General features: G+C 41.0%; 1 protein-coding gene across 19 annotated transcripts in view; it reads left to right on the forward strand.

Annotated features, from left to right (window-relative positions):
- The window catches only part of LOC137487924 (uncharacterized), a 410,987-nt gene that overhangs the window by 240,612 nt on the left and 143,533 nt on the right, over positions 1–26,842 (forward strand). For 17 of the 19 annotated variants that reach the window (XM_073926252.1, XM_073926253.1, XM_073926259.1 and 14 more), the window contains one exon: positions 7,713–7,781. In XM_073926252.1, the coding sequence (XP_073782353.1) occupies positions 7,713–7,781 (69 nt within the window). Of the gene's footprint in view, positions 1–7,712; positions 7,782–10,738; positions 11,121–26,842 lie in introns of those variants that run through there. The other 2 variants (XM_073926250.1, XM_073926251.1) reach the window with 2 other exon arrangements.

Consider the following 26,842-nt stretch of genomic DNA (forward strand, 5'->3'; position numbering starts at 1 on the left):
TTGCCTTCTATCAGCTCAGACCAGTCTGGCCATTCTCCTCCTATCTCTGGCATCAATAGGCTAGTTACACCCACAGAACTGATGCTCACTGGATATTTTCTCTTTTTTGGATCAGTAAACACTAGAGATGGTTGTGCATGAAAATCTCACCATATCAGTAGTTTCTGAAATACTCAGACCAGCCCGTCTGGCAACAAAAACCTTACCACTGTCAAAGTGACTTAAATCACCTTTGTATACCATTCTGATGCTTCATTTGAGCTGCAGCAGATCATCTTGATCATGTCTACTTGTGTGCATGTGTGTTTGTGTGTGTGTGTGTGTGTGTGTGTGTGTGTGTGTGTGTGTGTGTGTGTGTGTGTGTGTGTGTGTGTGTGTGTGTGTGTGTCTGTCTGTGTGTATATATATATATATATATATATATATATATATATATATATATATAATAAATAATTATATATTTATGAAAATTTATTTGTGTGAAATCTATTTATTCTTTAACTTTATGGATTCTTAAATCTTTCTATGACTGGCTATGAATGTGTCAAATCAGGTTGTTTAGATCAGATCTTTTTTCGGCATGTCTATTGTAAGTCTGTTGGCAAACGAGAGCATGTCAAATCAAATTTCTGATGATCAAACACAGCAGATCAGGTCACTCATTCAGTCCTTTATTTGATCTGAACAGCTCAGCCTCCATAGACTCTTACTCACAACCATCAAAAGTAAAAGAAAACCTTCTCTTCACCTATCAGGCAGTTTTCCTTTGGCTCTCATATCTTTCCTCTCGTTAGATTCCCATGTGCAGACCTGATGAGATTCACCTGTATCAATTTAGGCTTTAACCCATTTCAAGTGTCTTCTTAATAGGGTTTATATGTAAAGCATTATTTGGTTGTTGATACAACAGTCCTATCTGATGGTCATAAAGTGTCTTACTTTTAATTGGCTTATGAGCAAGTGAGGTAGTTACAGGATAAAGACCATATGATGTGGTACAATGTAGCAAACTATGCTTTGATGGACTTTTTTTAAAGATCAAATGTTAGGTCAGTATGTGATCTTTTGTGGTTGTTCGAATGTGTTTGACCACATGATAGTTTACACTACAAAAGCAATCTCATCCAATGCTTTTTCAACTACTGAAAGTGGTCAAAAGTGGACAAGCTCAAAGCAATTTAGACACCATTTACACTTGTTTTAGCATCGTCCACTTGTGATCAGATTGCAAAAAAATGCATTTTAATACCAGGTGTAAACACAACCTCCTGTAGTGCTCAAAAGTGGATAAGATGAAATCATTTTAGATTCCGTTTACACATGTATTCAGCATCTTCTTTTTGTGATGGGACATTTGAAAATGCAGCTTTATACTACATGCAAGCACAGCCTTTTGAAGTGACCAGAAGTGGACATGCTTCAGACATATTAGACCTTGTTTACACGTGTATTAAACATAATCCTTTTGTGATTGGATTGTCAACAACACATTTTTTCCAGGTGTAAACAGGGCCCATGGACATACCTGCCAACACTTCCATTTTTCCCGGGAGTTTCCCATATTTCACACCCATCTTCCACCACCCTTTTATTTTGTTTTGTAATTAAAAAAAAATTCTATAATTTGTATAATACCTAATTTGCTATTTAATATATACCCCATCCCCAGTCCACCATTGCTACAGTCCAAAACCCTTAACCCTCAGCCCCCCCTGGCTTTCAACTTTACTACAGTACCCTCCCAACCTGGTCCACAACTGTGATACAGTCCCTGGAATTTCACAGACAAATTTTGGCTGGTATGTCTCTGGAAGTGTTCACAAATCTACAAGTTTACCACATTTTGTACTATTTATTCACATGTTTAGCAAAATCCAAGCTCGTGTCACAAATCTTTCTTTCTTTCTTCACAAAGTTTCTCTCTTTACAAAAAAAGAAATTTTAAAAAGGTTAAAACAAGTAGCCATTGATAGTTAAAAAAAAAACTCAAAATGCTTTGGAACCATCTGAGGTGAGGTAAATAGTGAGTTCATTTTAATTTTAGTGTGAACTATCCCTTTAATGTCATGTATTAACACTAAGGCTACTTTCACACTGCAAGGCTTAGTGCTCAAATCTGATTTTTTTTCTCAGATCTGATTTGTTTGCATAGCTGTTCACATTTCTGTAATAAATGTGGCCAGTGTCAGATTTGTAGTGTGAACAGATCATGGTCTTTAACTGACCCGTATGTCCAAAAGTACAACTATGCACAGCACATAAATGTGTATAGTGTAAGAAGTGAATAAAGCACATTGTCAGATTATGTTTAATATGATTATTGCTGTTTTCACAGACAACAGCTGTGTTTTTTATAAATGGTAAATGGATGTTTTGCTGGTTAATTTTAGTGTTTGAAACCTAACAGAATTTTTTTTTTTTGTGATCGAAAACCCTGATGATTTATCATTTATGACAAGTGCCGTGCATGTCTCTCTGATCACCGGTTCTCATGCCTGGTTCATTTGTGTTGAACACTATATTGTTTGCAGAGTCTAAAAACCTACTGTTAATTCATTTTAATTTGTTATAAACAACATAGGCTGTATTCAGATGTGAATCATTAAAGTGAAACTAAAACGCTGCCTAGCGGCATTTTGAAAAATGTTGTCCTTAACAAAAAGCATTAACCTGTTGCAAGACCTGTCACACATTAATGTTTTTAGTGTATTAATTTTTTTAAGTGAAATATAGGCCTAATTACATGTAGGCATATGTATTTTTTTATTTTTATATATGTAATTTTACTAAGGTGGTGTTTTAAATCTAACTGAACAATTCTTTTTTGGGTTACAGGCTAATGGTTAATGCTTGGTTAACAAGTGGCAGTTATCATTCAAACAATATTCAAAATAAACAACCTTAAATTTTTGGGGTAAAATATTTGCCCAATGTGTTATTCCATGCCCCTGAGGAGTAGACGATATTTGTAGCATAAACCAGTACAGAATAATCACACATGCCGATCAAAAATTATGTGAAAAAACGCATGCATTTGGATATTCAGAGATTGGCTTTAGGCCTCCCTCATATGTGGAAATAACTCAGATATAAAATATGTAAACAGGCAGATCGGATTTATTGAGGCATTCTGTTTTGTACATCTTTAAACTTGCGACAATGTGTTACTTCTTCGCCGTTTAATGACGTAGAAGTAAGAGCGTGCGTGGAGACGCCAATATGGTAAACAACAATAACAGAGGAAAGATAGGAGGTGGAAAGTGGTCAGTCACCACTATTTGCTTCCACCGGACCTGAGATCTTTCTTTTACCCACAAATTTCTCTGAATGGTGGAGGACACCATAGGCGCAAGCTGCTATGACGACCCTTTCCCTCCTCCTCCGCCTCAAAAGAATTTTAAAGTTAGGCGAACTTCGCATATTTCACAGAGCTAAAAGCAAGATAATTTCTTCCATCGTGGCTAGTGTGGCACAGATGCTAGAACCCGCCTTCACGCATGCGGATATCATACATTGTATGGCAAGTTTAAACCCATGAATTGGATATGGGTCACAATTAAAAGAATGTGTAAACAGACAAGCCAAAAAAATCAGATATAGGCAATGAATTGGAATTGGGCATCAAGACCTGACACGGGGCCAAAGTGGCACAAATCAAAATCGAAAAGGTCAGATTCTATGCGGTTTGAGCTTTTCACACTGTCAAGACTAAAACAGATCTGAGTCAAATGTTGGCAAAAAAATCTGATTTGAGCCACATTTGCCTGCAGTATAAACGTACCTCAGTCCCACTTGTCAACAATGTACAATACATGATACACACACATGCAAACACACACGAATGAACGTTATGAAAACCATAGTTTGTTGTACAGTTGGCGGTTCACTTCCATTATTTGGTATGATTGCATTTATACCAAAAGTGAACCGGAACAGAGTTTACATGAACCGTACCCCAGACCACCTCTTCCAGGCGGACTTGGGTACGGTTCACGGATGCTCACCCAAGTTCAGAAGACACCATCACACTAGCTCAACACACCGTACTCTGATGTCAAACGAACCCAGGTGCGAACCAAAAGTGCTAGTGTGAAAGGACGATTATATAGAAACCATTTACACAAGCATGTAGAGTCGTCCACTTGTGATCGGATTGTCAAAATCATGTTTTAAGGCTTCGGTGAAGAAACTGCACTTTTTGACATTCCTAGATATTGTATTACATTTTGTTTTATTGACTTGTCTTGAGTTAGCAGTGGTGCAGGTGAGTGCACAGTTCAGATTTTTGTAAGCAATAAATTTAATTTTAGTATGCTTTTCACCAAACTCTAATTTATATCCTCAGGTTTACATGGAATATACTTTTGCATCTTTTTTCAAAATCTTAATTCCTATCGCAGTGTTAACAAACAATGACTGAAACAACTATTTGTGCTTGATCTGACCCTGAAATACCTCAATCCTCCAGGTCAAGCTTTGATTGCTGAACAGAAAGCGCAGGTCACTCTAGCTGATCTGATCTGATCTGACACTGATCTGGAATCTGTTCAGGAAGCTCCTTCTCAAAGCCACAACAAACATTCTCCTTTCACGCTATGCCGCAAATGAGCCAATTCATTTCCAGCCGATAAGAGCTCACGAGAGGCCTGATTTCAGCTTAATCACTTCATATTCTTGGCGAACGTTTGTGGGTATGTTGTTCAAACGTTGCCTCCCTGTGTTGTGTGAGAGCTCTTAGTCATTCTTCGAAAGATGTGTGTGTGTGTGTGTGTTAATGAGAGTGCACAGGGAGCCGGGCTGTTTAACAGGAGTCATGTCTTTGTGTTGGCCTGCGTGGAGCGCTTTAGTTAACAGTGAATAATGGTGCTTGATTACAGCCCATGAGACGGCACATTGCTTAAAATCAATTCTCAATGCAATTACCCACCGCAAACGCCTCCCCTCTCTGCCGGACAGAATAGGAAGTGATTGTGTCAAAGGACAACATCATCTCTGCAAATGACTTGTTGCCTCTTCATATAGAGCCATTAGATGTGGCAGAATATCAGTCAGGAGGCCTTTCAGAGCTTGTATGTACATATTCCCACCTTAGAGCGTACCGACGTGCTAACATGGTGATTTATTTGTAGACACACTGGGAGAGATGCTTATCGGGCTGTACAGTCAAGTCCAATAACAAACACAAACGCACAATTGAATTATTGATATCTGTTCAGCTTTGCTGTTTTTGTGTGTCTCTCTTAGTTCTTTTATAGATGGAGATTTGGTTTGTTGTGTGGAAGTCAGTGTTTCAATGGATTTCTTGGTTGCTGTTTGACTCTGCTGTTTGAAAATGTTAATGTTGTGTATTAACAGCCACTCACTTTTTCCTCAGCACAGCAAAGTTCTCCTCCTTTTTTAAAAAACGCCTTTGTAAAAGCATAATTATCTTTAACCAAACAAATCAGCGATGTGGAAAATAATAGTCAGGGCTCTATTTTAACTATCTAGGTGCAAAGTCTAAAGCACAAGATGCAAAAGCACTAAGGGCGTGTCCGAATCCACTTTTGCTATTTTAAGGATGGAAGAATACGGTTTGTGCATGGTCTAACAGGGTTGTGCTTATTCTCTTAATGATTTAAGGGTGTGCTTTGAGCATCACATGCAATAAACCAATCAGAGTGTCATCTATCATTCCCTTCAAGAATCAGTTGTGCTGTGCCATGGCGCATTTGCTATTTACATGACGGATTTTGTAACGGGAAAAACTGAATGGACAAACTGAACGCTTCACTAGCGAGAAAACAGTTAAACAGACCATCTGCAGTGCGAGGATAAACTTTTGCAGTTCCTCTTTACTTTCTCTTTACTCTTTATTTTACTCCTTTACCTTCGTGGATAAGGAAATGTGTTGTACGCACTCCACGGAAGACATCCATTAGCCTACATATAACAATTTTGTTTGTTAATTGCAAAGATTGTTTCAAAACTATTTTTGAATTTATTTATTCATTTCCAATTGAATAAATGAACAATAATAACCTAGTGTGGTCAAAAAAGCAGTTTTATAAACACACCTATTCTTATTTGGGGATGCAGACGTCTCCAAAACTCGACAGGTGGACAAATCTAAACTTGTTTTTAATAAAAACAAATATAAATATGCATATAATAAATAATACTCCTAAAAATAATGACATTATACAAATGCAAATTGTCATGAATAAACTGAAAAAAGCCCTTCCGACATAAAGAAGATATGCTGTATTGCTGTACATCCTGTGTGTATTAAGCGTTTAAACCTGCAAAGGTGCATAACTAACGCGCTCTGCACTGGACTTTAGACCAGCTTTTACTTTCAATTACATTCAGCTTTTACCAGTCAATTGTGCGGTCTATGATAGGGCCATCAAAATTACAATTAAAATTATTGGCACACAGAAAAAAAAATATAAAGAGACAATTTTCTTAACTGATTTAATACGGAAAAGAACTATAATCCCACAAAGTAATGCGAATTATAAATTTAGCTTGTTTTTCATTTAAAGTTGTTGGTTGCGTAAATAGTTGTTAAACTATTTCCTAACTTTAATAAGAGGCAATTGAATCATAATTTGATGTTAAAACAGCTATCATAACATTATTTATCAACATGTGGACATTTTTGGATTTTCTGAAATTATTGAAATTAAAAATGTAAAACAAAATATGTTAGGACCATTGTTATCGTTTACATTTTTCAAAATGGTTTATAGAAACAAACGAAATCAACTTAATTGCTGACTTTGCGTAGATTTGTAAATATTACAATATTTTGAGAGTGTATGGTGATCAGCTCAGTTACATAATTTGTAATGCTTTTGTACTGGGTGGAGCTAAACATCTTTTTAGGCACACTTTACTTATTGTGACTTATTGATTGGTGGACTTTTTCTGTAAAGCATGATGCGGAGTGTAGTTTTTATACTCAAAACCAATAATAAACGGAGTTATTAAATACAGAGGTTCAACAAAAGTACACTAACATTTAAGCCAATAGGTTTTATGTTACTTATTTTAATAAGTTCATTGGGTTTCAACTTTTTTCAGGTTATAAAAAGTTTAGCTTCACATTTTTAGTCAGTTTGACTAATGTAAGTTGAGATGACTAAAAAAATTAATTCATATAAACAAATAAGGCTGTAAGATTTTGTACAATGTATATACAATGAAATTGACAACAACAGAGTTCACAAATCAGTCACTTTTAAAAATAAATCTCCCTGTGAATGGGTGACATGGTGGCTCAATGGTTAGCACTGTCGCCTCACCGCAAGAAGGTCGATGGTTTGAGTCCCGGCCGGGCCAGTTGTCATTTCTGTGTGGAGTTTGCATGTTTTCCCAATGTTGGTGTGGGTTTGCTCCGGGTGCTCCAGTTTCCCCCACAGTCCAAAGATTTGCGCTATAAGTGAATTAAAACTAAAATGTTCGTAGTGTTTTAGTGTGTGCAAGGGTGTGTGAGTGTTTCCCATTACTGGGTTGCAGCTGGAAGGGCATCCACTGTGTAAAACATATGCTGGATAAGTTGGCAGTTCATTCCACTGTGACAAAAAAAGATCCTAGCGTAGTACTTATTACTGAATCTACTTATTATCTACTTCTCGGTGGTAATGCTTTTCATCCCTAACATGCTAAGTATGACAACTAACCCCAGTCTTCTCTCTATAACAAAGGCAATTATGTGTTTTTTTCAGGTTGGGGATGAGATTCACTGTCCACTCAAAGGTTATTTGCCAGGAAAAAAAACTGAGGAGCAAGTGCAGGTCAGTGTGTGTGTGCATGTGTTTGTGTGTGTGTGTTCTGTCTCCACTGGAGGTTGGTGTTTGTCTGCTTTGTGTCCAATTCATTAGTTATTTTATCAGGCTTTGAGTGATGGATGTGTCTCTTTGGAAACCACTTGTAAATTTTTGGTGGTGTCTTTACAGCCTGTAACTCACTTGTTTGTAGGTTAAACGCATAGACACACAAATAGACACACACACACAGTTCAGCAGCTGCACATTTGACCCTCAAGCTCCACTTTAACAACAATACTGACCAATCCTGATTTGACTTGATTTCTGCCATATTATTGGAGTTTAATCGATTTCTTTTTCAAGGAAAGTGGCTAAAAACAAAACCCTGCAATACTAAACGTTTAGTGTTTACTTGTGTTTCAAAGTCAATTGTATCACTTTCAACTGTAAAATGGCCTATTTAAAGAGCGTGTTTGATTAAGCAAAATAGCTCAAGGAATTGTCAGTTCTTTCTTTTTTGCTGTGATGTGAGATTTAAGGTAACAGCATCCATGTTTGACTGTTCATACGTCTAAAACCTTTGCATTTTTCTCTTGCATTCACACTCAGGGTCGTTTTCCCCCCTCTCTCTCCTTTGCTGTGAAATGTCAAATGGAAATTGTTTATTACCCAATAGATGAAGGCAACATCAGGATCACATGATACATAGAGTCATTGTTGCATAGAGAGGAATTGTGAGTGTGTGTGCATGTGTGTTGGGGGGAGGGGGGGTGCATGTGTATGTAGGTTTTTGAGCGAAACGAGAATGGAAACTTGTAATCGGCTGGTGGTTCAGAGAAAATAGTGGTCTGAAGATGAAAAAGATGGACACATTTGCAGTCCCCCCTTCTCCGAGATTTACTGTCAGCTTTGTCACTGAGACCAAGTGTTCATCACATAAATACCAAAAGACATAGTGCAAGGTGGGTTTTTTGAATGACTTACAGAGGGCCTGAGATGTGATGTCATTAAACCCCTCTTTATAACTGTTAGAAATGCTATAGAAGGTCTTGCCAAACACACTCTTTAAAAATCTTTTTTTTTTTTTTAAAAACATTATTAACTTTGAAAGTAAAAGACTGTTTGCATAAATTGTGCATAATGTTAAATAAAGGCAATCATGGTACATGTTAATTGGGTAGGATAAATTGTCAATAGTGTTTGTGTGTGAATGAGAGTGTATGGTTGTTTCTCAGTGATGAGTTGCAGCTGGAAAAACTTCTGCTGCGTAAAACATATGCTGGATAGTTTGGTGGTTCAGTCTGCTGTGGCCACACCAGATAAATAAAGAGACTAAGCTGAAAAGAAAATGAATGAATGTTAAATAAATACATTATTTAGTTATTCAGTTTTTTTTTTTTTTTTTCAAATAAATGTATTTTAGTTTTTTACATTATAGGCCTTAAAGGCCATTATATACACATGAGAACATTTATCAAAAAAGTTATCTTTGGAAACTTATGATTAAAATAGATAAGAGATACAAATCTAAAAGTATGAATATAAAAGATATAAACGATATCAATTTAAAAGTATGAATATAAAAATATTGTCAGTTACAGTTTTGTCTTCAGAAATTGACTCACAACAGAAAATGGACACAATAACTCATATTTTAATTTGTTGTGACTAAAAATAGAGTTATTTCACCCAATACTGATATATTGAAACTGGTACAGTATACTGATATATTGCAATTGTGTTGTCTAAAATGATCTAAAACATTTTTATTTTACATAGAGAAGAAATGTCAGCTGTAGATTACAGAATTTAACATATACTGCATTTTACTCAACATATAAATCGTAAATCCAGAGAATGTCAGTAATCTCTTTATTGTTTCAATTACAGTGTATGTGAATGTAACATGCACATGCAATTATTTTATAATATAAAATAATTAAAATTAAAAATTGCATTTAAACTATACAAAGTGGCAGGATATGACATGCTCTTTATGCTGTTTCTTATTGCAACTTTTAAAAATAATTTTCAAAATTTTAATGAAAGCTGAAATACAATTTTAATAATAGATAAAATAGAAAAATAGCATGAGAATATTTATATTTTTATTTTAAAAAGTTGTTTTTGAAACTAATGAATATTATAGATGTAAATCATAAACTTACTCTAAAGACTAATATACTTTAATATACAAATATACTAATATAAATATTAATGTTACTAATATACATAAAAGAAAACTAATAAAATGATCTAATAATCTAATAATCAATATTATAGTATTTATAAAAGTATGCCAAAAATACTAACATAACAGTCCATACATGCAGATGAAGACAACTTATTTGCCCTTCTGGTAATTTTTTTTATATTTTCCTAATGATGTTTAACAGAGCAAAATATTGTTCACAGCATTTCCTATAGTATATTTTTTCTGGAAAAAGTCTTATTTGTTTTATTTCAGTTAGTATAAAAGCAGGTTTTTTTTTTCCAACCATTTTTAAGGTCAATATTATTAGCCCCCTTAAGCAATATTTTTACGATTGTCTAGAACAAACCATAGTTACACAATGACTTTCCTAATTACCTTAACTTGCCTAATTAACCTAATTTGTTAAGCCTTTAAATGTCACTTTAAGCTATATAGAAGTGTTTTGAAAAATAACTAGTAAAATATTATGTACTCTCATCATGGCAAAGATAATTAAAATTAGTTATTAGAAATAAGTTATTAAAACTATTATGTTTAGAAAAGTGTTGAAAATGTCTTCTCTTCCTTAAACAGAAATTGGGGACAAAATATATACAAGGGGCTAATAATTCTGACTTCAACTGTATTTGTTGTTATGAACTATCCTTTTTAAAACCATATTTACAAAATCAGTCCAATAAAAACATCATTAGCAGGTTTAACACACTTTGAATCCCCTTTCCTTTTCATTACCATCCGCCCCTCGATGTTCGCCCTGCTCTCAGTGCAGGTTTTGCCTGTAAGACAGGGCTCAGAGCCAGTGTTCCTGCGTCCCGCTGTGTTTACATGGAATCCTGGGGAGACTCCAAAGGTTTCCGGCCTGCGAGACTCAATAATGTGAAGCCTGAAGCGCGAGGCCCACATGGGCACGTCTATGACTGACAGCATCCGTATTTACACACACAAACGCTGTCACCATCACATGAACAGCATCGGCCAGAAGGAGGTAGGGAAAACCCATATGATCACCAAAACATTACCTTACGCACACACACATGCATGACTCACACCAACATCCGGGACTCACACACTGGCCCAAAGTGGATCTGTGGAGATGCATATTTTTGCATGTATTTGCATAGATAATCAGTTTATAAAAGTCAGCTGTATTTTATTTATTTATTTGGTATGAATTGTACATGTTATGGGGTCCGGATGTGAAAAGAACTATAGGTGCTTCTGAATACCAAGTAGATCTATGACAGGTTTGAAGTTGTGTCCTTGGTTCTGCAGTTCGGGCTTGGCAACTCCTGAAAATAGGAGGATACAGGTTTGGTCAGTTTTTTAAATTGAACAGCACTGTAATTTATAACATCACTTGACTTGTCCTGGTTGCTCCAATTTCACTGAATATTAGTTCCCCTTCGGGGGGAACTTCAGCACTATAAGTGGATTTGATTGTAAAATCCACGCATTGGGAGGTTCGGTTCAGAAGCTACTCGTCTGAAAGAGTATTGAACGGGCCAATTAAGAATGAATTGGCAGCGCAAGCCTGCGCAGGTGAGCGGCATAAGCAATCAACTGAGTATATAAGCTCACCTGGCGCAGCAGACGCTATCCTTTTCGCTTCAGAGACTTTCTGATCGAGTCGATGAGGGTTCCTCCTGCTGTGACCAGCGATTCTGAGCGAACGAGAGCATTCTCCCGGTCCAGAGTGTGTACACGCAGTGGCAGACGGTCGAGCTGGGTTTCTCCCTTGCCTGGCGTTCTTTGGGTCCGGTCCTCCAGAGCGGTGCGTATAAAGTTGCAAACTTCACAGAAAGAGCAACACAGTCGTGCAGCACGTCCTTATCAGGACGGCGCTCCGACTGTGCGTTTCTGGATGCGGTGGTTTCCTGTCCTCGGATGATGGGCGCGGGCACTGTTACATGTCTGGGGGTCCAGCATGTTAATGCGCTGCTCGCGGGCAGTTCATGTCGTCATCGCGATGCCATGACTGTTGCGCAAGATCGCGGTTAGCCTTTGCAAAAAGGCGAACCACCCCAGTTGTCCCCTGCTCTGCAGCGGGCACTCGGGCAGATCTGAGGGTTTCAGCGAGAGATAATCCGTCGCCCACGGGCCCGCGGACCTCCCGCTCCTCTAAGCGCTCCATCCAAGCTTCGGGCGGAGGAAGCGATCCGTCTAACAGATGGTAGCCCTTACGCCCGATGACACCGGAGACCAGATGTCCACCGCGGCATCGGAGGGTGGGCTTTCATTGTCCGATGATGATCCAGACCCACTCGCCCCCTTCGGGCTGGTGAGCGCTGTCACTACGGATCCTGAAACGGACATGTTAGCCGTGCTTTCCCGGGCTGCTTCGGCCGTGGGTTGGAGATGGTTTATCCCCCAGCTCCGCGGCCGGACCGACTAGAGGGGCGTTCCCTTCTTCCCGGAGGTGCACAGTAGGCTCACGCGGTCTTGTAAAGCACTTTTTTCTGCTCGTGCTGCGTGTTCCTCCACCCTAACCACTCTTGACGGTGAAACAGCCAGGGGGTATGTGGCGATTCCTCAGGTTGAGTGCGCGATGGCGGTAAATCCGCGCGGCGCCTCTTCTTGGCGGGGTCCGCCTCGTCTCCCATCCAAAGCCTGTAAGTTATCTACCTCCCTCGGAGCTAGAGCTTACATAGCTGCGGGCCAGGCTGCTTCCGCCTTGCATGCGATAGCCACCTACCAGCGCTACCAAGCGCAGGCGCTGGCCGAGCTGCACGAGGGTGGGTCCAACCCAGGCTTACGAGCTTCGCACCGCCGCCGACTTGGCTCTTCGGACTACTGAGTCCGCTGCGTGTGCGTGGGGAGGACGATGTCCACATTAGTGGTCCAGGAGCGCCACCCCTGGCTGATATGCGCAAAGTCGACAAAGTCCGCTTTCTTGACTTCCCCATATCCCCAGCCAGGTTCGGCGACACTGTCTGTGAATTCACCCAGGAATTCAAGGCGGTGAGAGAGCAGTTGGTGGGTGATGTCTTATCGGCGGTCCGTAGCCCGCTCCGCCCGCCGTGCCATTCATACCTGCTCCTCGCCGAAGGCGCCCGCCTACGAGAGCTGCTCCGCCCCCGCACACGCCTAAGGCGAAGCGAGCGCGTCGGGCACCTCGGAAGCAGGCAGCCCCCCTGCCCAGAACGCCGCTAAGTCCGGCAACGGACCGCGAAGCGCCCCTGGGACAGGCCATCTGGAGAAGAGGGAACTTGCTCTTTCCCCGCTGGAGGGCGGGGCCCCATTTCCAACGGCACTTTTTACTGCCATGAAAACATTATGAAAGGGCACTTTTCACTTCCCCAGATGTGACAGCCCGAAATCTGCCAGTCTGGGACGCTATGCTTTCTAGCTTGCAGATTCGGTGCGTTTCGCCAGTGGCTCACGAGCGCTGGGAGGACGGTCTCCTTTCTCCCACCCCTCGAGCCTCCCCTCCGGAGTTCGGGTTTGGAGTGAGAGCAAATATCTCACCTCCAGCTTTTCCGTGGGACCCGCGAGCTTCCCGGATCAGCACACCCACTCCGCGCTGCCCCACTGCTGGTACGTCAGCGATTGTAGCGATGAGTCCATTAGCGAGAGCTCTGCCTGCCTGGTTAGCGCGGGCCAGCTCTTCGCGGTGGCTCATACGCACAATCAGACTCGGCTATGCGATTCAGTTCGCGAAACGGCCCCCCAAGTCACGGGTGTGTATTCACCAGGGTCAGCCCCCTGTCCGCCCCTGTCTTGCGAGAGGAGATTGCTGTCCTCCTGGCGAAGGATGCAATCGAGCCGCTCCCTCCAGCCGAGATGGAGAGCGGGTTTTACAGCCCACGCTTCATCGTGCCCAAAAAGAGCGGTGGGTCACGGCCAATCCTAGATCTGCGCGTTTTGAACCGCTGCCTGCACAAGCTGCCGTTCAGAATGCTCACGCAGAAGCGCATCCTCCGGTGCGTTCGTCCTCTGGGTTGGTCTGCAGCATTAGACCTGATGGACGCGTATTTCCATGTCTCCACTCTTCCTCGCCACCGACAGTTTCTGCGGTTTGCGTTTGAAGGTCGAGCTTGGCAATACAAAGCCCTCCCCTTCGGGCTCTCTCTGTCTCCGCGGGTCCTCACCAAGCCCGCGGAGGGTGCCTCAGCGCCCCTTCGGCTCGCGGGCATCTGCATACTCAATTTCTTTACGACTGGCTGAATTGCCCTCTCTTTTGATTATGCACAGAGTTGATTATGCACAGAGACAAAGTGCTCTGGCACTTCCACCTGTGGGGGTTTCAGGTCAACCGAGAAAAGAGCAAACTCGCCCCCGTGCAGAGGATCTCTTCTCTCGGGCTGGAGCTGGACTCGGTCACCATGGCAGCGCGCCTCTCCGGAGAGCGCGCTCAGCTGATGCTGTACTGTCTGAGAGAGCTCGACAGTAAAATAGTGGTCCCACTGAAACAATTTCAGAGGCTCCTGGGGCATATGGCATCCGCAGCCGCTTCATGCCGCTCGGATTATTCTATATGAGACCACTTCAGCACTGGCTTCACGATCGAGTCCCCAGACGCGCATGGCACGCGCGCGCACACCGAGTCTCTGTTACTGCGCTGTGTCGCCGCGCCCTCAGCCCTTGGAGCGACCCCTCGTTCCTACAGGCCTGGGTGTCTCTAGAACAGGCGTCCAGTCTTGTTGTCGTTTCAGCAGACGCTTCCAACACGGGCTGGGGGGCTGTGCGTTGCGGGCATGCGGCTGCGGACCTGTGGAAAGGTACCCAGTTGCATTGGCATATCGCCTGGAGCTGTTGGCAGTGTTCCCCGCTCTCCACCGTTTTTTTCCGGTGTTGGAGCGGCAACACGTGCTGGTCAGGACGGACAGTACGGCGGCGGTGGCGTATATCAGCCGTATAGGGGGTATGCGCTCTCGCCGCATGTCTCAGCTCGCCCGCCGTCTGCTCCTCTGGAGTCATCCGCGGCTGAAATCGCTGCACGCCATTCATATTCAGGCAAGCTCAACCGTGCAGCCGATGCGCTCTCACGGCAGCCTTGCGTCCTGGAGAATGGAGACTCCACCCCGAGTCTGTTCAGCTGATATGGGCGCGATTCGGGGAAGCCCAGATCGATCTGTTGCTTCCCCCGAGATCGCTCATTGCCAGTTGTTCTTTCCCTGACCGAGTGCTCTCGGCACGGATGCACTGGCTTACAGCTGGCCTCGGGGCACGCGCAATACGCGTTTCCCCCAGTGAGCCTGCTCGCGCAGTTACTGTGCATGGTCAGGGAGGACGAGGAACAGGTTGCTGGTTGCGCCCCTCTGGCTCAACCGGACCTGGATGTCAGAGCTCTCCCTCGCGATAGCCCTCCCCTGGCAGTCCCTTCGAGAGAGCACCTACTCTCTCAGGGACAGGGCACCACCTGGCACCCTCGCCGATCTTTGAAGAGATTTTTAGACGCGAGGAAGACTTAGGTAACCTCCGATTGCGGTGGCTAATACCGTCACTCGGGCTAGAGCCCCCTCCCCGAGCGCGCCTATGCCCTGACGTGAAGTCTATTCACTGAATGGTGTGTCTCTCGCTGAGAAGACCCCCGTAATTTGCCAGATCAGCGTTGTGCTTTCTTTACGCCGAGAGAAGTTGGAGAGCAGGCTGTCGCCCTCCACACTCAAGGTTACGTGGCTGCCATCTCCGCTCTCATAACGCGGTGGCTGGCAGCACCGTGGGAACGCATAACCTCATCATCCGGTTCCTCAGGGGCGTTAAGCGAATTAATTCTCCCCGCCCCCTCTCATGCCCTCTTAGGATCTCGCCCTCGCTACACAAGCCGCGTCAGATCCCTTCGATCCTCGACTCAGTATTTTCTGTCCCTGAAGACAGCTCTGCTGGTCGCGTTGATATCGATTAGAGGGTCGGGGACCCGGAGGCATTTTTCGGTCAGTGACTCGTGCCTGTAATTGGGCTGGCTTCTCTCACGTATGAGACCCCGCCCGCGATATGTGCCCAAGGTTCCTACCACTCCGTTTTAATACGAGGTAGTGAGCCTGCAAGCGCTGCCCTCGGAGGAGGCAGACCCAGCCCTTATTTATTGTCCAGTTCGCGTTTTGCGTATTATCCGGACCGCACTCAGAGTTTAGATCATCTGAGCAGCTCTTCGTCTGTTATAGCGGTCGGCAGCAGGGAAGTGCCGTACCGAAATAAGTTCCCACTAGATTGTGGATGCCTTTCTTTCACTATCAGAGCCGAGATGAGCCGCGTCCCCCGAGAGCGCGTGCGCACTCCACTCGGAGCTTCGCATCCTCTCGAGCGCGCGCACGCGGCGCCCCTCTAACAGACATCTGTAGAGCTGCGGGCTGGGTGACACCCAACACATTTGCAAGGTTTTACAATCTGCGAGTGGAGCCGGTTTCCTCAAGGGTATTAGGTAACCCTTGGTGATTGAGGAAACAATTCGGTAGGGTGTTGAAACACGCTTGCTGCGCCATTTTCCCTAACACGGAGATACGTGCGCCTTTTTATCTGTCAGTAAAGTTCCCCGTCAGGTGAGCCCTGCAGATTCCTCCGTGGCCCCCAGCACTGACTCAGCGGAGGAGTCACTTGCTGGCCCACTACGTTGTAGGTCTGCCCGCTGGTCAGCCCGCGTTTTGGGTAAAGGTGCCTGCTATGCGTGGTCCCCACTAGGCGATCCCATATGCTTATTCAGCCACGGTTAAGTCCCCCCCCCCTGGGCGGACCCGTGTCTTCCCTCCCCGCTAACCACTCTTTTGCTATGCGTACTCCCCCTTTTTAGGGCTAGTCCATATGTAAATTCTGCCATCTATCCCCCCTTGGGTAACGGATGGCCTCCGCAGCGTCCTCCCTATCGGGATTGCACGCTTCCCAACGTACTGTCGTATTTTCCTAGAATTATCTAGATGCTCACGACTTCCCAAAAAATATATATAAATCCATAAAACTTCTGTTGAAGTAGGGTAAATTAGGGCCAGGGACACGTTGGAGGACCGCGCCCCCCATGATGTGGGTGCGTCACGCTTGCTTGACTATCTCCTCATCGGGGGTGTTGGTAAGGTGCAGTCATTATGGCGCTTTCAATGGGCTCCCAATGCGTGGATTTTACAATCAAATCCACTTATAGTGCTGAAGTTCCCCCCGAAGGGGAACGTTCGAGGTTACTAAAGTAACCCTTCGTTCCCCGAGGAGGGGAACGGAAGCACTATACTCCGTCGCCATAATGACTGTCCCTTAGCTGTTGAAAGTCTCTTCAGCTTAAAAAGGATAGCGTCTGCTGCGCCAGGTGAGCTTATATACTCAGTTGATTGCTTATGCCGCTCACCTGCGCAGGCTTGCGCTGCCAATTCATTCTTAATTGGCCCGTTCAATACTCTTTCAGACGAGTAGCTTCTGAACCGAACCTCCCAATGCGTGGATTTTACAATCAAATCCACTTATAGTGCTTCCGTTCCCCTCCTCGGGGAACGAAGGGTTACTTTAGTAACCTCGAACGTTCTTTCCCTGCCATTGATAAGATATCTTGTCAATAAGAGACAATGCTTTCCGGCCCTTGAGGAGTTTTTTTTATGGCGGTCACAAAATCAAACAAATCAAACCACAATATAGGCACCATGTTTAGGTGTATTATATGGTAAGGGAAGCATTTTCTGGGCAGCACGATGGCGCATTGGGTATTGTTCTCACAACACAACAGGAAGGTCGCTGGTTCAAGCCTCAGATGGGTCAGTTGGCATTTCTGTGTGATGTTCTCCCCGTGTTTGCGTGGAATTTCTCCAGGTGCTCCGGTTTCCTCCTCAAGTCCAAAGACATTTGCTATAGGTGAATTGGGAAAGAAAAATTGTCCGTAGTGTATGTGTGTGAATGCAAGAGTATATGGGTGTTTCTTAGTGATGAGTTGCAGCTGGAAGAGCATCCGCTTTGTAAAACATATGCTGGATAAGTTGGCGGTTCATTCTGCTGTGGCGACCCCAGATTAAAAAAGGGACTAAGCCGAAAAGAAAATGAATAAATGAATATGTTCTGAATCACTTACTGGACTACTGGTTCTTCTGGATATGAAGTACAAAGACAATCACTGTAGATTGTAAAGAAATCAGTGTAGATCAGATCACATATAATAAGAGATTGTAAAAATGAAGAGGTGTGCTGATGGATTTGGTCTCTACTCATTTTTTTTTACCATTTTTCACAAGCTTCTAGTTGTAGATAATAGTCAAATAATCAGTTAAACTATAGCTACAGTGTATAATACTTTGAAAATGAGAAATATGCTACTTTGGAAAAAAGTTTGTTTTTTATTTGTCAAAAGTGGTATTTTTGATGAAACCTAACTGCATTCACATGGTGATAAAACATGACCTCATATGCTTGAAGTTGTGCAATTTTATTTAATGAAGTTCTTAACATAAGTACGAGAGGAGCCTGACCAGTCAGCTGGGTCAGCAAATCATCACAAGCGTATATAAGTAGTGGTCTTTGCACTGTTTTTAGTCTACTTTTGTTCCGGCATCCCTCAACCTCCCTATCTCCTCCTCTGTTTTGTCAAAATGTCTTTAAAAGGGGGAGAGGGAGCTTGAGTCAAGCATCGAGCCTCCTCCAAGATCTGGAGGTCCGAGCTCTCTTTGGGGTTGATAGCTTAGGCCCCCCGCTTCATGACAACAATGGCAAAATCATTTACCAGGTTGACACAATTGATTGAGCAGGTGAACTCATGAAAAAGTAAAGGCTTGTTTCATACACTCAATGGCCACTTTATTAGGTACACCTGTCCAACAGCTCGTCAACACAAACTTCTGATCACCCAATTGCACTTTGAATGTGGCCTGTTTGTTGGTGCCAGATGGTCTGAGTATTTCAGAAACTGCTGATTCTCTGGGGATTTGACGCACAACCATCTCTAGGGTTTACAGAGAATTATCCAAGAAAAAGAAAAAATATCCAGTAAGCGGCAGTTCTGTGGGCACAAATGCCTTGTTAATGCCAGAGGTTAGAGGAGAATGGCCAGACTGGTTTGAGCTGATAAAAAGGCAGCAGTAACTCAAATAACCACTTGTTACACCGCAATATGCAGAAGAGCATCTCTGAACGCACAACACGTCAAACCTTGAGGCGGATAGGCTATAGTAGCAAAAGACCCCACCGGGTGCTATTCCTGTCAGCTAAGAACAGGAAACTGAGGCTACAATTCACACAGGCTCCCCAAAATTGGACAATAGAAGATTGGAGAAACGTTGCCTGGTCTGACGAGTCTCGATTTCTGCTGCGACATTTGGATGGTAGGGTCAAAATTTGGCATCAATAACATGAAAGCATGGATCCATCCTGCCTTTTATCAATGGTTCAAGCTAGTGTTGGTGGTGTAATGGTATGGGGGATATTTTCTTGGCACACTTTGGGCCTATTAATACCAACCGAGACCAATTGTAAAAAGCTTAAACAACAGGAAAACAAGACCAGCAATACAGTAGTTCCATGATATTGTGCAAAAATCAGTGCGAGTGCAGGGTGTTAAGTTAAATTAAATGAATGCAATTACAAAACTTAACTTTGCCCTCAGCCAAAGCAGTAAAGCTTGGAACAAATATATGATTCTTAAGACAAAAGATTTCCTGTTTATATATACACACAATACAACATTATATATCCTGTTTAACAACAATAGTTACTGTATTCTCATGTCTACTTGACTTTATTCTCAGTTGATTTTATGTTGTACATGCATTTATATTTCAAAATGGCCATCAAAATGCATGTAATGAAGCATACAGTAGATGTTGACTGCAAATACGAATGTTTATTAATGTGTGAAGCATCACTATATTATTACCCAGAATTAATTGTCATAATTATGAGTATTGTAAAACCCAGGATTATGTGTTAAGAATAACCCAGGGTGAACTTTTTTAAGAATAAAAAGTCTTAAAGACAAGCAAGAAACCCGTTCTTATAGAGCATGACTAATGGGATGGCTGGAGGAAGGGAAAGCTGTGGTTTAGCCAGAACTACAGTCGCTCTCCTGCTGCTCTACATATGTACACCCAGCACGAGTCCAGCGGCCCTCCTCTCTCGTCTGCCGCTCGCCGTATGACCATCTTGCCTTAGACGTCCTCTCCACCTCTCCATCTCTCATATCTCTTTCATTTCTGCCTGAAGTCCACGCAGCTCTCCTCAATCTATCTCATGCAATCTCGCTCCTTCCTGCTGTAGCTCCATCCATCTCCCGCAATCTCTGAACATGCCTGTGTTCTCATTTATAAACACCTTTGCTTTCATCTGTTTCAAACCCAGCGCTTACTGTTTTCTGTCTTCTCTGAGAGTGCCTGTAGATGTAGTGTTCTGATATTGCATATTGCATATGGCATGATATTGTGCTGCTCATGTTGAGTGATAAACTCCAAACCAACATCACATTTCATATGTGAGTGAGAATTTAGAAGATTTTACAATGATTTCTACAATAGGCCATGTTCACTGACAGGGATTTAGCATTTTTATTTTGTAAGTTTATTTCGTAGCCATCATTCAAAACTGTGTACTCAGTAAGAAGATCAAATTTGAATTTTGTAAATGTTTTCCCCAAAATTATTGATTACACGGGGTGTCGCGGTGGCGCAGTGGGTCGTGCAATCACCTCACAACAATAAGGTTGCTGGTTCGAGCCTCTGCTGGGTCAGTTAGCATTTCTGTGTGGAGTTTGCATGTTCTTCCCATTTTGGCATAGGTTTCCTCCAGGTGGTCCAGTTTTTTCCACAGTCCAAAGACACGCACTATAGGTGAATTGGGTAAACAAAATTGGCCATAGTGTATGAGTGCGTGTGTAAAGCAAGTGTGTATGGGTGTTTCCCAATGTTGAACATATGCTGGATAAGTTGGCAGTTCATTCCAAGGTGGAATAATAAAAGGACTAAGCCAAAAAGAGAATGAATGAATCAATCAATCAATCAATCAATCAATCAATCGATAATACTACAAAACATACCTTTCATTTGTTTCTGTTTGATCCTTTTAAACTTCCTGGAAAAATGCATCATTGTATTTCTAAAAAGTACCAAAGTGTACCTCAGAGTACCTCAAAGGTATTAATTATGTACATTGGGTATTAATATGTACATCTGAATTAGAAATATGGACCTTTTGGGTACAAAAATTGATGATGATAACAGTTCTGTCTGGTTCTCGAATCTGATTGGCTGATAGCTGTGATATATTTGAGTAATATCAGCACCTGTACAGCCTCTTTAACCTTTGTGTATTAATCCGCCTACATACAGCTAGCAAAAAGCAGACAGATCTAAAGTTTAAAAGATGCTTGCTCAGCTGTTTAACTGTCAGCTTATGATTTGAATCCAACGCGGAAGAAAGTAGTTCCTCATACAAAAGGGTTTTTGAGACTCTCCATGTTTGATTTTGTTTTTATATACACAATTATGCCATCAAACTGTTGTATAAACGCAATATCACACTCGTAGCTGTGCTATATGGCTGTATTTCAGCACTGGTGGGGTGGTGGGGTGGTGGGGGCACTAACGCACGCCTCCAACCAGTGCCAATATACAGCCATATCGCACTGCTACTCGTGTGATATTGCATATATATATATATATATATATATATATATATATATATATATATATATTTTTTTTTTTTTTTTTTTTTTTTTTTTTTAATGGCTAAGGGGAAAGAAAAAATGACCATTAACCTTAAGGTCATTCTTAAGGTCATTCTTGAGATTCTAGCAAAATTGACTAAAAAACACCATGTATATTCATCTACTGACCCTTATTTTTTTTAGCATTATTATCTTTTTTAAGGGTTATGAGGTACAAAGATTTATTTATTTATTTATTTTCCTTCAGTTTAGTCCATAATTTATCAGGGGTCACCACAGCGCAATGAACTGCTAACTATTCCAGCATATGATTTATGCAGCGGATGACCTTCCAGCCACAATCCACCACTGGAAAACAACCATAAACTCTTGCATACACACATACACTCATAGTGCTTTGGGCAATTTTGTTCATCTAATTTGGCGATGCAGTGGCGCAGTAGTTAGTGCTGTCGCCTCACAGCAAAAAGGACGCTTGGTCGCTGGGTCGCTGGTTCGAGCCTTGGCTGGGTCAGTTGGCGTTTCTGTGTGGAGTTTGCATGTTCTCCCTGTGTTCGCGTGGGTTTCCTCCGGGTGCTCCAGTTTCCCCCACAGTCCAAAGACATGAGGCACAGGTGAATTGGGTAGGCAAAATTTTCCTTAGTGTATGAGTGTGTATGTGAATGAGTGTGTTTGGATGTTTCCCAGAGATGGGTTGTGGCTGGAAGGGCATCTACTGCGTAAAAATGTGCTGGATAAGTTGGTGGTTCATTCCGCTGTGGCAACCCCGGATTAATAAAGGAACTAAGCCAAAAAGAAATGAATAAATGAATGAATGTTTATACAATTCACATATAGCGCTTGTCTTTGCACTGTTAATGATTTTTGTAAATTACACAGTATTTGACTGTAATCTTTACTGTATTTTTACTGTAGGACACTTATGCAGCATGTTACTGTGTTTTAAAGTTTCATTACTGTATATTTTACAGTAAATATATACATTAAATTCTGTAAATAAATTAAGAGCAAGATAAATGGTGCTGTAAGTTTTAAATACAGCATTTTTGCTGTAACTGATTTACTTACTGCCAAACTGCGGTATTTATTTTTTTAAACATGATCAAGATTCTTACAGAGTTGGAACAAAGTCCCCTTTTTTAAATGCATTCTGAAATTTGTAATAAACTGTAAATGCTAAGGGAAGCATTGCTGTATGAGAGGCTTCTCTCTTTCTCTCTTGGATAGGTTAGAAAGGGTATTGATCCGCCAGTGGTGTCCAGTGGTTTATTTACCCACAACAAATCGATGCTGTGCTCAGCTGTGGGATTCTCTGACCTGATCCTTCATAGAACATGTGCTGTTACACTCAAATTACAAGCATCTTCAAGAGATCAGATATATGAGGTGCTCTATTGCCCTATTCAGCTGAAAAAATATATACAACACTGATGCATTATATATAAATACATATAACACTTCTCTTCATTTAGAAGACACTTTTATCCAAAGCCACTTACAGTAGCTGCTTTTCTGGCAGGGATGGTCCCGTCGGAGGAACCCAAGGTTAAGTGGCGTGTTCAGTGGCACAATGGTGATCACACATACTGTAGGCTGCTCTTTGCAGGATTCAGACCTGCTACATTGTGGTTATCGGTGCTTGTCATTAACTATTACACCACCCACAGTTTGACCCATCTGGTAGCCGTGAATTTGCCAAGAAAATCATGTTCCCGGATCAACACGTTTTGTTTGTCCTGTTGCAGTTCTAACCCTAATGTCCCTGATATGTTCACAGCAAAGTCATTTTTCATTCTTCTTTCATTTAGGAGTGTATTACCTGAGTATTGCTGTCTGTTAGCAAACATCCCTCAAATATGTAAATAAAAGCTGCATGTTTTCCCCACTTAATAATCAAATAAACTTACTACTAAAAATCCAGCAGTGAGAAAACAACAGCATCTGATAATAACAATGTGGATATCTGAATGAGTTCAAAAATCTGCCACTCTATTCAAGTCACATTTAATTAAAAAAAACAGTTTGTTGCCGTTGAATACAATATCATTAGCTCTCCTGTGAAAGTTTAATTATTCCTCAAATTTTTCCCAAGTGATCTTAAACAGAGCATGGACAAAGTCTCTCTTTCATTAAGTTTGTGTGGAATGAAAAAAAAAAAATTAAAAAAAAAAAAAAAAAAAAAAAATATATATATATATATATATATATATATATATATATATATATATATATATATATATATATATAAGCAATATCACACGAGTAGCAGTGCGATATGGCTGTATATCGGCACTGGTTGGAGGCGTGTGTTAGTGCCCCCACCAGTGCCTATATACAGCCATATCGCACAGCTACGAGTGTATTGCGTTTACACAACAGTTTGATGGCATAATTGTGTATATAAAAACAAAATCAAACATGGAGAGTCTCAAAAACCCTTTTGTATGAGGAACTACTTTCTTCTGTGTTGGATTCAAATCATAAGCTGACAGTTAAACAGCTGAGCAAGCATCTTTTAAACTTTAGATCTGTCTGCTTTTTGCTGGCTGTATGTAGGTGGAGTAATACACTCAAGCAGGTCGCACACCAGAAGCGACGCTCGGCGGCGCGCCGCGCAGCGCCACGCAGCGCCACGTATTTTAGAATTCTAATCATAGGTTTCTATCAGGATACACACACCGGCGCCGCAAGTCGGCGGCTGTCGGCGGCGCCCGGCGACGGCTCAGGACGCAGTTCATTTTTCAGCCGCGCCACAGAGCGCCATCTGATTAGTTTCATGTTAAATATCCTTCGAATGTGCGCGTCTGGTGTGCGATACTTTAATCTGTCATGTACGCGCCGTGTCGCGGCGCCGAGCGGCGCTTCTGGTGTGCGACCTGCTAAAGGGTAAAGAGGCTGAACGGGTGCTGTTATTACTTAAATATATCACATATATATATACATATATATATATATATATATATATATATATATATATATATATATATATATATATATATTTTTTTTTTTTTTTTTTTTTTTTTTTTTTTTTTTACTGCTAAGGTCAATAATATTACACTTATTATTTATTTATAATTTAGGATTTTTTATGACTTTATGAAATTATTATTAGTAATTTTCTATACTCTACATAACATAACACCATGGTCCAGGTATTGCCTAATAAACCTAACATGCCTAATTAACCTACAGTAGTTAAGTTTTTTAATTGCTCTCTCTTTAAACTTGTATCTTGCAGCTAGTATAATATTATGTACTGTCATCATAGCAAAGACCAAATAAATGAGTTGTTAGAAATTAGTTATTACTTTCTTCCTATTAGTTTGTATTAGTTCCTATTTTTGCTAGCTGTTACTATTGTCCTCTGTTTAAAACAAAGCACAGGCGCATTCAAGGTAATACGTCAGAGGCACAACCAAATACAACACATGCCCCCTATACTGACACTGAGGAGAAGAAACTGTTGAATAAGGTAATTATTTTTGTTTTATGTGCACAAAAAAGTATTTTTCGTAGCTTGTTAATATTACGATTGAACCACTGAAGGCATATGGTCTGTTTTAAGGATGTATTGTGGAAGCTTTCTAGACTTTGAAGACAGTAGAAAATGACATGAGGGTGAGTAATAAATAATGTCATTTTCTTTTTTGGATGTTGATTTGGAAACACGTTACATTCATGCATTTGGCAAATATTTATATCCAGTTTCCCAAGGTATACATTTATTCACTTTATTTTACAATGGTGATCTCTTGATCTTAGCTTTGCAAGTTTTCAGGATGTTTTTTATAATCAAAAGTTCAGATTTATTATTTTATTAAGACATTTCTTACTCTGTAAATTCGGCAATTTCAAATGAGTTGACGGAGTTTTGATGTTGAGAATCTGGACTTAAGATTTAGTGCTCTTGGATGTAGCTGTACTTCATTAAACAATCAACAAAGTGCATTGCAAATAAATTGTAAAATTTAATGGCAAAGCATTAAGATCATGGGTTAGTCTATAAACTTATAGCCTATACCACCATAACTGCCCTCCACTCTTCAAACATACACATGAAAATGACATCTTCAACCTAATTGATTGCCACACTTCCACTCTTTTGAGCTTAGATTTAAGCCTGGTTTCATTTTAAAGTTCAAAACATTAAATAAAGTAAAAGTTAATTTGCCTTTAAGTTTATGAAAATAATAAAACATAAATGTGTATTTTAGTATATTACATAAAATTTGTATTTTATATGTAAAATATGTATTTTATGAAACCTGTTTTAGTCAAAAAATCAAAGCTAAATTTGAACAAATCATATTCCATATTAATATCCTAGATGATATTTAAACAAATTTGCTTTCAGCAAATTTTTTGTTTGGCCACTGTACCTGACATGACCATCAGTTGACATCCAAACTTACATTGACCATACAATGGTGTCCCCTATTTCTGTGAATGTTTTGTGCAATATTGAAACATGTAACCTTGGAATGTTTCATACTTTTGACAATATTAGTAAAAGAGTCATCATATTCTGAAGTACTATGCACAGTTTGGTGGTAATTGACTTGAATTTAGCCACTAACAGACTTGTTTTATTTTACATGTGGATTGCTTTAGCAAAGTAATGCTTTACAACTCCAAATATCACAAATTAATAAATTACTATTACTCAGTAATATCTATTTGAAAAACAGTTTATGTGCACCAGATATTGAAGCTAGAAATGTTAAGCTTTCAAATGATATATAGTTCATCATGATTGCTTTATGTTTCAAGTATAATATCATAGTTTAAAAATGTAACCACAAATGGTCCAACAGGTTGAACTGTGACATTAAATGCCTACTTCAGTGAACAGAACCTGTAGAGGCTGTGAATAACATCTAATAAAGTTGTAAACAACGTTCAGTTTGTTTTCACAGAACGATTAAGAGCCATGCGGGAAGTATGATTTAGTTGTTTGAGGGAATCGGATAATGACAATTGTCTCATTTTATCAGTAAATAAAACTGTTCAATAATGTTGTCAATGACAACCATTTTACCATATGTTTGAGAATAACATTAATAAAAGCCAATTCATATAAATTTTTATTTTACACCTACAGAATCGTGAGAAAATCGTGATCTTATTTTTGGGCAAAAAAACATTGTGATTCTCATTTTAGCCAGAATCGTGCAGCCCTACTTAGACCTTCCCAGCGATATATAGTTTGTCATGATTAGATTAGGATTTATTTGCAATGTAGTGAAGTAAACTTAAGCTTAAAGCATTATACTGGGTCATAAAATACAGCCATGGCATTGTTTTTTTGGGGGGTGG

This window comes from Danio rerio, chromosome 16, assembly GCF_049306965.1.
Source record: "Danio rerio strain Tuebingen ecotype United States chromosome 16, GRCz12tu, whole genome shotgun sequence".
In the NCBI taxonomy this organism is placed as follows: Eukaryota; Metazoa; Chordata; class Actinopteri; order Cypriniformes; family Danionidae; genus Danio; species Danio rerio.